The sequence below is a fragment of the Protopterus annectens genome, chromosome 9.part0 (genome assembly GCF_019279795.1).
Source record: "Protopterus annectens isolate FY-2018-M chromosome 9.part0, PAN1.0, whole genome shotgun sequence".
Classification (NCBI taxonomy): domain Eukaryota; kingdom Metazoa; phylum Chordata; order Ceratodontiformes; family Protopteridae; genus Protopterus; species Protopterus annectens.
Genome location: NC_056743.1, coordinates 211,006,372 through 211,022,347, shown reverse-complemented (window position 1 = coordinate 211,022,347; position 15,976 = coordinate 211,006,372). Strand labels below are relative to the sequence as shown.

Genomic DNA, 15,976 nt, shown 5'->3' with positions numbered 1-15,976 from the left:
TATTTTTTCTAGTTATTTATAGCACTTTGTCTACTGTATACTTTTCTAGCTAGTTTCACTGTATGTGAGGTATTAACTGGAAATTGTCCACTTTTATTAAGCAATTGTTTGGGTTGTTTGAGTCTGATCTCCTGCCAAGGACAGTGTCATATAACTTGTTTGCAGTTAAAAGCTTTCTCTAGAGGCTCCTTTATCTGTTTAAAACTTTCATTTAAAGGCTCACTGCTGCTTTTCTGCTGTGCGAAACATTTCTGCAGTTTGTTTCCACCCTCCCTCCCTATTTGTATGCTGTTCTTATAGTTGGTGGCTTTGCAGTTGCCCGCCTCTACTGTAAATTTGATCTGGGACACTCCTCCCAGTCTAGTGTTATTACCTCATTCTACCTAATACAGGGAGAACATTTGAGAAGGCCAACCCAGTTAGTTTCTGCTCTTCCTTTCCCCTTAAAAAACATTTCTAAGCTTGTTTTATGCCTTTCCTGTGGGTAGTCTAGTCTGGATACAGATTTGCTGTGTCCAGAAATGTTTGTGGGCTTCTAAGCCCCCAAGCCTTACTGTGTTTGAGGGAAGCCTTCTAGCTTAATTTTGTTTCTTAGAACTAGCCAGTTTTTTAGTTTCAGCACTCGTCTGTTTCTTTGAGCTCAGCACTTGTTCAGAACTCATTGTAAGCACTAAATAAGCTACAAATTACTACAGCACTCAACTTTCCTCACTTGTCTAGAGGAAAACAGTTTCTAGTACTTAACAAATAAGCACCTATCCAGGCATGTCTAAGGGTCAGCTTTCTCCTGTCTACCTGATGAATCTGGGCATCTTGGGGCAATGCAATTGCCTCATGTACACAGACAACCCTCTCCTCCTACCACCCAACACTACAACCTCTGAGAGATGCACTTATATAGCCAAACTGGAAGCAAAGCTCTCTTCACCCAAGACTGGACCAGACAGTCAAAAGGAGAAGGTAAACATTTGCACCACACCACACTCATCATATAGTCCCTCAAAACCTACACCACAAAAACACACACATAGAAACACAAAACACACACCTACAATCACGAAGGCTCTCAGTAAAAACCTGCCAAAGCAACAGTAACCTCCAAAGTACAAATGCAAGCAACCTCCACCCCCCCCAACGCAACCCAAGTGACACATAGCCCACAAACTTAGTGTGCCACTCAACCACAGCCCATAAGGCACAACAACGTACCCAACACTCTAGTCATAGGTGACTCTACAGTCAGGCACAGTGATGTTCCACTCACCAGGCTAAACAAGGAGAAAGTTACTGTCACAGCTGCCTGCTGGGTGCCAGGATCTGCCACATAATGCATGCACTCAGGTCACTCCACAACAAGTACGAATATGACTCTGTCATTGTCCATGTTGGTGTGAATGACCTGTGACGTACCTCCCTGGACTACATGAAAAGGGACACGGAGGAGCTGTCCAATCTTGTAGCCCAGGCAGGTATGACCCTAGCCCCGAGTATCATCCTGCCATCACCCAGAATGATACCACAGTACAAGGAGAAAATGACTGACTTCAACAATTTGCTAAGCTTCTGGTGTCATTCTACTTTGATCCAGTATCTGTCTGCCTGGGATGACATGATCGACAAGCCACAATGCTTTGCCAGAGATGGCCTGCACATGTTGCCCCTGGGATTCCGGATCCTGGCTAAGGCTCTAGCCAACCCTATAGTGCCTTTTTTAGGCAAGGTTCAAATGACAAATTCACCACTGTAACAGGTACAAGTAAGCAGAATCTGAGGGTATTGCTACTCAATACTAGAAGTCTAAACCTCAAAATGCACTCACTCGAGGCACTCCTTAAAATGGAGAACATCGACATCTGTGCAGTGACAGAGACCTGGTTCAAGGCTCCAGAGAGTACCCCTGCATTACCAGGCTATAATTCATACCACAACTTTCGGCCACCTAACCTGGACCGAAACACTAAAGGCGAAGGCGTGCCCATATTCATTAAGGATATCCACACCTCCAGGCTAGTTGCTCAGCATAATGCATCTGAGATTATCCAAGTGCAACTAACTCTGGGCAAGACTGCAATCCAAATTGTAGCTTGCTACAGATCCCCCACCATGCCCCGGGATTCCCACTCCTCATTTCTTGATACACTGGAAAATATTAGGGTAGAATCTAACACCCTAATAATGGGCGATTTCAACTACCCCACCATTAACTGGGAAAACTACTCGTACCAACTCTTGTGCTCCACATTTTCTGGAATTTATAAATTCCAATGCCTTGGATTAACTTATCCACACCCCCACCAGGGGCAGCAATATCCTAGACCTGGCTATTACCAACATGGGCAACCGGTGCTCCACACCAGAGGTCAATTCCTTGTTGGTCAGATCCGACCACAAGCTAATCACCCTAGACATCCACATCCTTCCCCCACCCCCCATTAGGGAAACCACCGTAAAATATTTCTCCAAAGCCAACTTCACGCTTCTTAAGACAGAAGTGGCAAACTTCACGACACCCATGCTGACGGACAATAGAGGTATGACTGCCGAATCCTACACAAACGCACTTTATAAGCACTTACATGACTGCATTGATCATGCAATCCTTAACAGAACCAAGATGCTATCCACCCAAAAAAGGAAGCCAATCTGGTGGTCCCCTGCCATAAACAAACTCTACAACAGAAGAAAGAAAGAAACTGTTTCAAAAAAAGAGTAAAATCCCATGGTTGGAGGAACTCCCTGGTCAGCCTCAGTAAGAAGCTGAGATCCCTCATAAAATCCTCCAAAGCTAGTTACGAAAACAAAATCACCACTAACTCTACAGACAACCACAAATCATTCTATAACTATGTCACGAATCTCAATGACAACACTTAGATCTGCTCTGAGTTACGGCACAATGGCACTAAATATACAGAACCAACTGAAATTGCCAACATCCTGGCAGATAGGTTTAGAGCTAACTTTATCCCCCTCTCATCCCCTAAATGGCCCATCTCTATACCGGAAGAATGCAAAGTTCCTGTAATCACGGCTGTACAGGTAAAAAACACTCTCCAAAGCCAAGAACACAGCATCCATGGGACCTGACAACATCCCAGCCTGCGTTCTACATGAACTACAGAACAAACTGGCACCCCACCTAAATACCATGTTCAATCATAGCCTCATCTCAGGCTATGTGCCCACTGAATGGCGCACAATGACTATTATCCCACTCCATAAAGGGGGAGCCACCACAGACCCGGGAAACTGCCGCCCCATTAGCCTGATGAGCCTGGTCTGCAAGGCTATGGAATGTGTCATCATGGAACTTATAAACAATGACATTGATAATCTCCAAACTGTGGACCCCACCCTGTTCGGGTTTGTAAAAGGCAGATCATGTCTCCTAAACCTGATAGACTTCTTTGAAGCGGTCACCAAAGCCATAGATGGGGGTAAGGTGATCACACAGCCTATCTAGATCTCGCCAAGGCTCTGGAATTATAGATAAACTCACTAAACTAGGTATAAATCCCTATGTCACAAGATGGGTTGCTAACTGGCTCACTGACAGAACCCACACTGTGAAAGTAGCAGACTCCAAATCCAACTTCAGATCAGTGACAAGTGGAGTACCACAGGGTTCAGTCCCAGGTCCTCTCCTGTTTGGTATCTACTTCTCTAAAGTACACGCTTACACAGATGGTCTTTGGTTAATGAAGTCTGCAGATGACTGCAAACTAGGAGCCATAATCAAAACTCCAAAAGATGTGGACATCCTACAAAAGGGCCTCACTGAGACAGATGCCTGGTGTCAAAGCCATGGCCTCAAGCTCAATGCCAAAAAGTGCATTGTCATCCCTTTTGGTAAAAACTCTGTACCCATGAACTACCACATAGGCGGTAGTCTACTTAACACCAAAAGTGTGATAAGAGACTGTGGGACACAGGTGGACAGTAGTCTCTCCTTTGATAATCACATCGCCACAGTAGTCAGGAAATCCTTCTATGTGGCACACCTCATCACAAAAGGTTTCTCATCCATGAAAAAAGAGGTCATTGTTCCCTCTACTCGTCACTCATTAGACTGATTATAGAGTACAACACCCCTTTTGGCATGTACCTCACAATACATCTACAACAACTGGAAAGGCTGCAGAAATACCTCACAAAGAGGATTACCAGCCTCAAACAGATGCCCTATGCAGACCATCTCAAAAAAATAGAAGTTATGTTCTTACCATAACGTTCCATGTTAGTTGTCTTCTTCTCGCCTTCTTGCTGGATGGGTTCGGAGCCAACCTTGGCCACTCTAAAAGCTCGAGAGTTGGTTCCACCGGCTCAAGGCTCCCCCTATATCCCACAATGCTAGGCGTGAGTTACCTCAGATCTCGTTTGTAAGCTAGGCCCAGCCTATAATAGTAATAGAATAACTAGTAACAAAGTCCACCTCTATAAACAAGGGAGAAGAGAAGGGTGACCTACATCCTGATCCAGGAAATATGCACAGCAGAGCATATACCTAAAGTACAGAGGTGGTAGAAAGAGAGGTCACAATCAAAACTCCTCTAGGTCTGTCCAGGCCAGGGGAAGGAGGGTGGGAAGAAGAAGAGAGAAGACAACTAACATGGAACGTTATGGTAAGAACATAACTTCTATATGTTAAGTTGTCTATCTCGCCTTCATTCTTGCTGGATGGGACCGCGTCCCTAGCACCTTGTCCCGGGTGGCCTAACGGAACAGACTCTTGAGAACAGTGGAACCAAAGTTAGCTCTATGTCTAGAGGCTAAATCCAGCTTATAATGAGAAATGAAAGTGTGAGGAGTAGCCCAAGTAGCCGCTGTACAAATGGTGTCAATAGGCAGTCTATCTTGGAAAGCTATAGAAGTAGCCAAAGCTCTGGTAGAATGGGCTTTAGGTTTGCTAGGCAGCTTTTGGTGTCTAATTTCATAAACAAGGGAGATCAGAGATGTTAGCCATCTGGATAATGATACCTTTGAAACTGAAAGTCCCTTTCTGCCTTCTGCATAAGAGACGAACAGCTGGTCAGATTTTCTGAATTGTTTTGTTCTATCCAAATAGTACCTTAACTGACGATGAACATCTAGCCAATGCAATCTTTGTTCAGATCTGTTAGAATATTCTGGAAAAAACACCGGGAGGTCAATGCTTTGATTTAGGTTAGCCGAGGAGGCTATTTTTGGTAAAAAGGACGGGTTGGTTCGTAAAGATACTCTGTCCTTATGGAACAACAGATAAGGAGGTCGACAGCTGAGTGCATGAAGTTCTGAAATTCTTCTAGCTGAAGTAATGGCTACTAGAAAGAGAGTCTTCCATGATAGTAATTTTAAAGAACAGGAGGCTGCAGGTTCGAAAGGAGAGAATTAAAGAACTGAGAACTAAATTTAGGTCCCAAGGAGGAGGAGGATTTCTTACCGGAGGTCTGAGTAGAAAAACTCCTTTCAAAAAAGCTTTGCAAAGCTTGTGGGACATGATGGCAGAATCTGAAATGCCCACATGAAAGTTAGAAATAGCTGCCAATTGAACTTTAAGAGTAGAAGGAGATGAACCTGCATGGAAGAGTTCAGCTAGGAAATCAAGGACCATTTGGATGGAAGTAGTGAAAGGATCTATGTCCTTCCTTGAGCCCAATAGGCGAAACGTTTCCACTTACTCAAATAAATCTTTCGAGTGGAAGATTTATGGAAGCTATCAAAATATCTCTAACAGAGTGAGATATTTGAGGAAGCCTGGCTAAGGTTGGAATTGGAGGAACCAAGCAGTGAGGTTCAGGGAGGGAAGGGAGCGATGAAACTGACCCGACTGATGGATCAAAAGATCTGGAACTAGGTCCAGATGCCAAGGTCGCTCAACAGAAACTGATGTAGAAAGGGGAACCAAACCTGTCGAGGCCAGTGCAGACAATGAGGATCAATGAAGCCTTCTGAGCGATGGCTTTCTGTATCACTTGAGAGATTAGTGGGAAGGGGAAATGCATACAGAAGTCCCGGGGCCAAACTTGGACTAGAGCGTCTCTGCTGGGTTGGCCTGGTAACGGGAAAAGGGTGAAAAATCTCTGCACTTGCTGTTTTGGGGAGTAGCAAAAGGTCGCAGCAAGGCTGGCCCCACTTGAGAAAAATTTCTCTCACAACAGAGTCTTTCAGAGACCACTCGTGAGGCATGAGGATAGCTCTGCTCAACTTGTCCGCGATTTGATTGGACTTCCGGGATGTGCGTTGCTATCAGAAAACGCTGAGAAGAAATCGCCCATTGCCACAGTCTGAGTGCTTCTCGACACAGGGGTAGGACCTGGTTCCGCCTTGTTTGTTGATATACCACACTACAGACATATTGTCCGTCTGGATTGCTATCGTTCCCAAGGGAAGAGAGTCTTGAAGGGCTTGCAACGCTAAAAGCACTGCTCTCATCTCTAGAACATTTATGTGCAAGTGGCATTCGTCTGGTTGCCATGTGCCCTGGACAGTTCTGCCCTGATAATGTCCCCCCCATCTGATCAGGGATGCGTCCGTTGGCAGAGTAGCAACTGGAGGAAAGGGAACAAAGGGTCTTCCCAATAAGAGCTGAGGGGAAGACATCCACCACAGGAGATGATTTCTGCATGTTTGCGTGATCATAATGGTGTGAGACATTGGAAGTTGCTGGTATGACCATTGCATGAAGAGCATCCATTGAAGGATTCTCATGTGGAATCTGGCTTAATGGAAGCAGAGGTATGGCAGCCGCCATAATCCCCAACACTTTCAGAACTAGCCTGGCTTTGATTCTGTTGCTGCTGAAGAGGAGCGAGACTATTTTGTGTATGTCTGTTATTCTCTGATCTGTTAGTCTCGCAGACATGTTGACTGTGTCTAGATTTGCGCCTATGAAGGTAATAGTACGACAAGGCGACAAAACAGACTTTTGAAATTTATTGAAATGCCTAAATTTGACAAGTGCGAAAGGTGTAGTCCCTGGCCATTAGAAGAAGATGCTTGGTGGGAGCTGTGAGGAGCCAGTCGGCCAAATATGGAAAGACCTGGAATCCTTGTCATCTCAGGTGAGAAGCTACCACTGTCATGCATTTGGTAAACACCGGGGGCAGTGGTGAGACCAAAGGGCAGGGCCCTGAATTGAAAATGACTGGTTCCCAGCCTGAAGCGGAGGAATCTTCTGGACCGTCTTTTCATTTTATGTGATAGTACGCATCCTGAAGATCTATAGAGCACATCCAGCTTCCCTTTCCCAAAAGGGAAGGATGGACTGCAGCGTGACCATCCGAAATCTTGTTTTCTTGACTGACTTGTTCAAGATACTGAGATGGTCTCCAGTCCCCTGTTTTCTTTGGAACTAAAAAGAACCTGGAGTAGATTCCGGATCCTTGCTGGTCTGCTGGAACTGGCTGAATTGCTCTTTTTGCAAGCAGCTTTGAAATTTCCAAAGCTGCAAGATCCCTTTGAGCGGTGGAACATCTGGAAGGGATTTTTTTGATTGGTTTGGAATGCGATAGAAGGGAATGGAATAGCCTTCGGAAATGATGGACTGTACCCATTTGTCTTGAGTCAGGGATAGCCAGGCTTTTGGGTACAGTGACAATCTTCCCGACTGCCTCGGTAGGCAGTCGGGCAACACCTCAGGGATGCTGAAAAGGCTTATCAGAGAAGACTTCCCGATTGCCCTGGTTTTGCGGACCCCCCCTGCCTCTAGGGCGACGTCTACCATTATTTTTCCCCCCTCTGCCTCTGGCGGGGAACCGACTTTGTGCGTCAGGCGAAATGTCCCTTGAGATTGTTTGCGGAACCACATTTTCCCACTTTTCTGGCCTTTGGGATAAGGCCTAGAAGGAGTAGAAAAACGGACTCCGACGGCAGAAAGAGTCTTGCCATCTGTCTCGCACCTAGTCAAAGTTTCTTTCACTTGAGGACCAAAAAGAGATGATCCATCAAACGGGGAATTAGTGAAAGACATTTTAAAGGGGTCCGCAAAGTTGGATAACCGCATCCAGGCGTGCCTGCGTAAGGCCACACCTGTCCCTGCGGCCCTGCTCGCTCCATCAGCCGCATAAGAAAGTAGGCGCATGGAGGAGTTAGCTATTGAGTTCAGGGTAGCCAGCTGAGTGTTCATCTTGTCCTGAAAACCGCAGCTGTAGGATCCTTCAACATATCACTCGCTTCCTTGATCAAGTCCCTTTGAAGATGAGTAAAATGGCATAGGTAGTTCAGCGAACGCATTGTAAAGGTCGCTGACGAGAACATCCGCTTCCCGTACCTGTCCATAGACCTGGATTCCTTGTTAGGTGGATGGACAGGTACCGAAGGATCAGCTAGTTCCTTCTTGGTGGCAGCAGCTACCACCATAGCATCCACAGAAACACCTTTTGTGAGAAATTGCTTGTCAGTTGGTGCTGTTATAAATTTGGAGGGTCTCCTGGGGTAGGGTCCACTGAATCAGGAGCCAGGCCTTCTTTGCAACCACCTGCATAAGGGGATCAAGGGGGACACCCAGGAGGTGGAAGGGCGAGCCAACGCCTCAAGATACACAGATTCATCCTCCGGGTTAAGGGATGGCCGATTTCCCTCTGTTTCAGGATCTCTAGAATGTCTGCAAAGAGACATCTTCAGAAGGGGAACGGGGAACCCTCGAATCCTCTAAATCTGTGTCAGAGGTGACAGACTCAGGTGAGTCTAAGTGCTTCCTCTTACACTTTCTCTTCCTAGGGGGCCCCCTGCCAATTCAGGAGAGGCCTCGGAAGAGGATGAGATCCCCACAGGGGATTCTTGAGGAGCTTGCTCTCTGCGGTCTGGGATGAGGGAGTGAGTCGACATAACCAAAGGCACCGAAGTGGGAGGGGCGGACGGAGCCGACTGTGGAGTGGAACAAGGTTCCAACACACTCCGCATGACCTCGAATGCACCCCTGTCAGGCAGAGCCAGAGGTCCCGCTCTGAGAAGCTGAGAACCTCCTCGGCACCGACAGAGATGGCTCCGAGGCCGATGTCGGAGCCGAACTCAAGCACCGAGAGGAAGAGGGGTCGGACAAGGGTCCGATGCCACTCACCCCGAGCCGATGAGGAAGCCGCGCCGAGATTCTTCAAAGGAAGAAATCGGAGCGAGCCAAGACAAATGTATCGGCTCCGACGCTACCACAGTCTCGGTTCCTCCCGAGCTCAAAGGAGTCGGAGGAGGAATATTTATTGGAACAAGCTGAGGCATCGACTGATGAGTCGGACTCTGGAGCATTTGGGCCAGTGCCTCGGACTTCAAAAGTCTACTCACTACCCTCTGGAGGTCGTGATCTGAGAGCCTCGATGACCTGGAGGAGTGAGATCTATGGCTCTGTTCAGACAGCAGGGGAGACGCTGGAGCCGAATGAACGGAGCCAAGGGACGGTGACCTCGATCTCTTTCTAGATGTCGGCTCCGATGGTATGATCGGAGCCGACCCATGACTCTCTAATGCCTCGGCTCCGGCGGGAAACCACTGAAACAGCAGTCAAAGACTCATCGGCTCCAGCCGGAGCCGATGAAGCAGTAGGCTTTGAAGCCTTAGGCCTCGACTCTGAAGCTGGAGCCGAGGTCTTAGAAGCCTTGGAAGGTTTCCCAGAAGACAGGAAGGGAACCTTCAGGCTTAATTAAACCCCTCAAAATGAGTTTATTTTTTCTCTCCTGCAGGACTCTAGGGCTGAAGCCATGGCATACAGCACAAGAGTCGTCCCAGGCAGTACACACAAGAAGTGTGACCGTCTGTCAGAGACATTTTCTGACAGCACGAGTCACACTTCTTGAAGCCTGAGACCTTTGTATCCTTGGACATACTCAAGGAACCGAAGTGTAATCACACACAAAAAACACACACGCACAGATTACACTGACAGGAATAAAAGGGAATTATATTAAAACTAAAGGTAAGTTAATAAAAATCCCTAAGTAAAACACATACACACTTCTAAGAAAGGGAAGGAAGGGCCCGAAGGCCTTAGGGAAGAACTAAATGTTCTTTATAAAAGGAGGGGGCTGTATAAAGATAGTAAGGGATAACAAGTCCACTACACTAAGTGGGAAATAATTTTACACTAAACTAGCCTAAGTTTAAAGAATTTAAACTAGTCTAAACTTTCACTAACCTGGAGCCGGTAGAAAACACACCTCGATCGCTGTAGCGGCAAACTCACGCCTAGCATTGTGGGATATAGGGGGAGCCTCGAGCCGGTGGAACCAACTCTCGAGCTTTTAGAGTGGCCGAGGTCGGCTCCGAACCCATCCAGCAAGAATGAAGGCGAGATAGACAACTTAACATCTGCAGCTTTACTCCGTCGCATGTCGCCTACTCAGAGGCGATCTCTGCCTAACACACAAACCTATGTCAAACCCAGAGCTTTTGGACATACTCCACTTAAAGAAATCCCAATCCCTCCGAGCTACACCTTCGAGACCTAAACATTGTCACCACAATAATCAGAACATGCTGGAGGGATAGATTCCTGTCCCAGAGACTTTCCATACTCTGGAAAAAACTACCTATCTATATCAAACAAAGCTCATTAGCACTCTTCAAGAAAAATCTTGATGATTGGATGGGAGATAGGAATTTCACCCTAGGGATCACTTCTGTGGCTCTGCTCGACAGTTGCACAGGAAAATCATTTTCTTGAGTGGCGAAAGCCAGGGTACCTTTTGGCTAGGCTTATATAGGCCTTAGGTCCAATAGACTAATACCTACCTATGAACCTATAAGGGGAAGTTGTGTGAGTAGAAGTGTTTGCAGGTTAGCATTTGTGTAAGGGCTAGGCTGCTGTAATTTGTGCATGTTTTCATAGTGCTGGGGTTAGAGACAGCACACATTAATAAGGTTGTGTAGATTGTGAGGGGGGTGTTTTAAAGGTTATAACTATGAAATTTTGACAATTCAGATTTGGTACGTAAATTTAACAGTGCAATCTTAAAATGTGAAAATTCAAGACAATAGAGTTCAGTTGACAGCAAAAGAATGATGCTTCTTACTACAAGCAAGACAAATAGTTATAAATACATATATCAAAGAGATTAAAAATAGCAAGCAGTTAACAAGTATACTGCCAGTGGGGTGGGGGGGGGGGGTAGTGAATTTGACTGAAAGCATATGCAACTCACAATTTTTGGCCAAATCACCAAAAAGTATACTTCTTGAATTAAAGCCAAGGTAAAGTGGGATTGCTTCTTATTCGCCAAATTGCAGTGACCTCACAATTAGCTATATTAACAGTGGGAGGGCATACCTCTCAACTTCTTGGAGCAAAAAATCTGAACAAAGCCATAAATATTAGGGGACAATGGAACAAAAATAGGGACACTTTTTAACTATTGCTCTTACAAACTTAGAAAGTTGAAAGAATATAGCATTACCCACACCCAGGCGTGGGTTATTGCTATTATACTATGACATTATTTAAGAAAAGAAACAATTACTTTTCTTAAATAATGGCATTGTATAATGCCTCTTTGCTGCCCTTCCGCAGCTGCCTGGTATCCACGGCAGTTCAGATGTACTGCGCATACCTACGCAGTACATCAGAGCTGTGGCCAAAAGCAACAGAGAAAGCAAGATCTCCGTTGCTTTTTTACTGTTTCGCTATGTTAAATGGGTTTAACAAAGCAAGACAGCTTTAAAATAAGCAACGGAGATGTCCGTTGCTTATTTTAAAGCTGTCTCGCTATGTTAAACCCATTTAACATAGCGAAACAGTAAAAAGCAATGGAGATCTTGCTTTCTCCGTTGCTTTTTTTTTTAAAAAACTGTCTCACTATGTTAAATGGGTTTAACATAGCGAGACAGCTTTAAAATAAGCAACGGAGATTTCCGTTGCTTATTTTAAAGCTGTCTCGCTATGTTAAACCCATTTAACATAGCGAGACAGGTTTAAAAAAAAAAGCGACGGAGAAAGCAAGATCTCTGTTGCTTTTTTTAAACCTGTGTCGCTATGTTAAACTCTTTTAACATAGTGAGACAGTGTTTTAAAAAAAGACTTATACTAATGGAAAAAGTCTGGGCGACCGGACCTTTTTCCATTAGTATAAGTCAATTTACAACGTGCATGCTGGCCAATCAGCATGCACGTTTTGGAATATCAATGGGGGGTCATGGTATAATAACAGGTTTTGCATTACCAAGATTTTTCTGAAGAATGGATGGTGCAGTGGTGCAGCAGTTAGCATTGTTGCCTCACAGCAAGATGTTTTCTGGTTTGATTCTTGGCCGGATGCTTTGTGTGTGGAGTCTACATGTCCTCCCTGCATTCGTGTGGGTTTCCTCTGGGTACTCTGGTTTCCTCCCACATTACAAAGACATGCATCTGGAGCATTTCTCCTTGGGCCTCTGCTGAAAATTGGCTCATTCCAAGTCAGACTTTCCCAGTTAAATAAATAAATAAAAATGTGAAGTATGAAACTCAAATATCTATCATTTTTTTACTTTAATCCTCAATGACATGCCAGTGATTTGTTAGAAAGCCACAATTTTATGAGGAAAGGACTAAATATTTGAGGTAGAAATCTGGACATTCTGTGACACTCTGGATAGTTAAGAGGTAGTGGGGGGGGGGTCACAGTTTCTTACATGGAAGTTTAGTTAGGAAAGCTATGCACCCAGCAAAAGAAAAACATATTTTATGAATTAAAGACAGAAAGATCCCGGAAATGGACAGGAGAGACACTACAACCAAAAAGGAAAAAGACAGCAACTGGATAGATCACATTGTATATTGCAATAAAAGACAGAGTACTGCTTCCACTTGCAGTGTTACAGTGCTAAACATTGCCTGTGTTATATATGTGAAAGGGCACATAAACAATAAAAGGAGAGGCTGAAATACTTCAAAGCATAAAGTTATGAAGAGCAAGCAGAAAGTGGGAATGACAGAATTGTGTAAATTAAATGCCTTTCACAAAATGGTAAGGTGCACAAGACTTGCTTCTTTGGGAAAAGAAGTGTGCAATGACTTATTCTATGAGATTATACTTAAGGACAAGGAAATGAGAGAATAAGACATTCCATGAGGTAGTTTGGTCTTTTTTTTTCATTTATAGAGATGACGTAGTATTCAGAGCAGTCTACCAGCAAAGTGTAGCTAAAGGGAAAATAAATTAATTAATAAAACAGTTCAGTAAGGCACAGGGAATGTAATCCCTAAATTAGATCAACTATAGTTTGCTACAGAATTTGCCAGGAGAAATCATGAGTAGATTATTTAGCTAGAGTGTCTCCTACCTGCGTAAAATAAAAATAAAAAAATATTTCTGTAAATGTTGTCGAGGGAAGTAAAATAATTTATCTTAAAGCACAACCATGAGTAAACAGTGATTTTATAATGTTTACTGTATACATTGTCAACAACACACACTGGTCAATGTAGCATCCTTAACGGGATTTGTATACATGTCTTACTGTTTACTGTATCATTTAAAACTGACCTTATGATTTGTCCCTATAATGCATCATTAGTGAGTTTTGTGACTGTGCAGTGCCTGGACTTGAACCACATCATCTAGCCAAGATAAATATGCTGTTGTCATGACAATACCCATTTTTCTCATCTACTCATCTACAAGGATCCGAGAATAAAAGGATAAAAGAGCATAGATACATAAGTAAATGAATGAATGAATAAAAGAAAAAAATGGCCAAGCAAATAAAATGGAGACAAATGAGAGAAATGTAAAAGCAAACAAATGGTCCAGACAAAGTGAGTAAATGTCTAATTAAACTGAAATAATTTCTCTTCAGCAATATACCACATATTTTCATGAACAATGCCACAAAAAGCATAATAATATTGGCAAAGTGTAGATTACTTGTTTTTTTAACATTGTATAAATAAAGTGTTACCAAATAGATACACTGTATAGTCTTTAGAGGGGAAACTCATTACAGTGACTGCCCTATTCATAGCCGAAGAACATTTTGCCATTGAAAAATATGCCATGTATGTATGTTACAGTCTTAATACTAACATGATATAAATTCCCAATAAACTACTACTACCCCAAACCAATAGTTTTGTAACCCATTTAGCACCCTTAGTAGCAGTAACCGGGAAAAGCCGAAAGACACAATTAGTAGCAGTAAATTTAACAGCATATATAGCAGCTCACCTTCATAATAACCTTACAACAAAACCAAGGAAGAGAAAACAAATTATTAGCCTGATATATAGAGGAAGGTGTGATAATTAGCAGGCATAGAGGAAAAAAGCACACAGAAAAAAATGTGCGCTCTCTTTTCTGTCTTTGTTTATCTTTTTTGTGCTGCTCTACAGACATTTTATGTTTTTCAACTGAGAAAACAAGATTAAAAATATAAATACCTAGCTTGCAGAGAAGAAGTGATACACGTTTATTTATCTGAAATAAAATGAAAAAGGTTGATGTTAGCAACATCCATAGGTGAGCAATGTCTACAGTATGAAACAATAATGGATACCTTTCTTATTAATAATGCTGTCACAGAGACCATTCCTTACCTCTGTCATAACAGTGATAGCAATGTAGTGCAGTACAGCCCCTGTTATCACTGCCGCTGTATTAGCATGTTCTTTCAGAAAACTGGAGTTATACTTTGTAAACTCCATTGTTGCCCAGACCCGATAAACAACAATGGCATGAGTTAAGCCAATTAAAACTGCAATCTGCAAAATAAGATACAAGAAAGGACATAACCCAACAAAATGATGAAATATTACATTAACAAAGGAGTAATAAAGCACAAGTTTACTACATTTTAAGAAAAGCCCATCCAGTAAATGTCAACACTCTCTCTCTTTTTTTTACTTTATATACTACACTTTATTTATTTATTGCCATGATCACAAAAAGGAAAGTTGAACTACCATAATTCTACATAAAAGGCAAAAAAAGCATCTTAATGACTGTGCCTGTGGATAGTGCCATATGTGTATATATGCGTATATCTGTCACATATATATCAACAGCATTAACCTCCATTTTCCTATTTCTAAATGGAGGTGGGGTGCCATGTCAACTGTCACCACTTCCTTCGACTCAGATCCCTTTTCCTTCCTTTATTAACAAGTCATGTCAGAGTATCACAAGTCATCTTTCATGCAATCCATCCATATATGTTGGCTAACCTCATGCCTACTTCCTGTGTTTTCCTAATCTTCTTTACCAAGTCATTTTCTGCTTTTCTGCACATGTGACCAAACCACCTTAGTCTGTTCTCCACTCCAAGCCGGTCACAAGTGGTGTCCTACAGGGCTCGGTCCTTGGCCCCCTATTGTTTGGCATCTACTTCTCAGAAGTACAGGCCAACATGGGAGGACTTTGGCTGACAAAGTTTGCAGACGACTGCAAACTGGGCGCCATAGTGGAAAGTGCATCGGACACGGATATCCTTCAGAAGGGACTCACGGAAACAGATAGCTGGTGCCAGAGCCATGGCCTGAAGTTAAACACCAAAAAATGTATAGTCATACCCTTCGGGAAAAACAAGGTAACCCCAAGCTACCATATAGGTGGCAATCCACTAAGCACAGAAGAGGTTATCAGGGACCTGGGGACCCAGGTTGACAGTGGTTGACACTCACATTGCTAAAGTGGTTAGAAAGACCTTCTACATTGCCCACCTGATCATGAAGGGATTCACATCCAGATCTAGAGAGGTCATTGTTCCCTGTACTCTTCACTTATCAGACCAATGATCGAGTACAATGCCCCATTTGGGACGTATCTCACCCGACATCTGCAGCAATTGGAGAGACCCCAAAAGTTCCTCACCAAAAGGATAAAGGACTCCAAAATCTGTCATATGCTGCCAGATTGAAGAAACTCCAGCTCTATTCAGTCGCATACCGTCTGCTCAGAGGTGACATGTGCCTGACATACAAGGCCATGTCCAACCGAATTAATGGACATGCTCCACCTCAAAAATCCAAATCCACCAAAACCACTAGAGCAAGTGACTTAAACCTTAGCACGGATATAAATAGGACTTGCTGGAGGCATAG

At 43.7% G+C, this 15,976-nt stretch overlaps 1 protein-coding gene across 1 annotated transcript in view; it reads right to left on the bottom strand.

Moving 5' to 3' along the window:
* ANO9 (anoctamin 9) overlaps nucleotides 1–15,976 on the bottom strand; it is a 567,237-nt gene that overhangs the window by 277,446 nt on the left and 273,815 nt on the right. The window contains exons 10-11 of the mRNA XM_044082760.1: nucleotides 14,474–14,638; nucleotides 14,318–14,354 (exon numbers count right to left, since the gene is read on the bottom strand). Of these exons, the coding sequence (XP_043938695.1) occupies nucleotides 14,318–14,354; nucleotides 14,474–14,638 (202 nt within the window). The remainder of the gene's footprint in view (nucleotides 1–14,317; nucleotides 14,355–14,473; nucleotides 14,639–15,976) is intronic.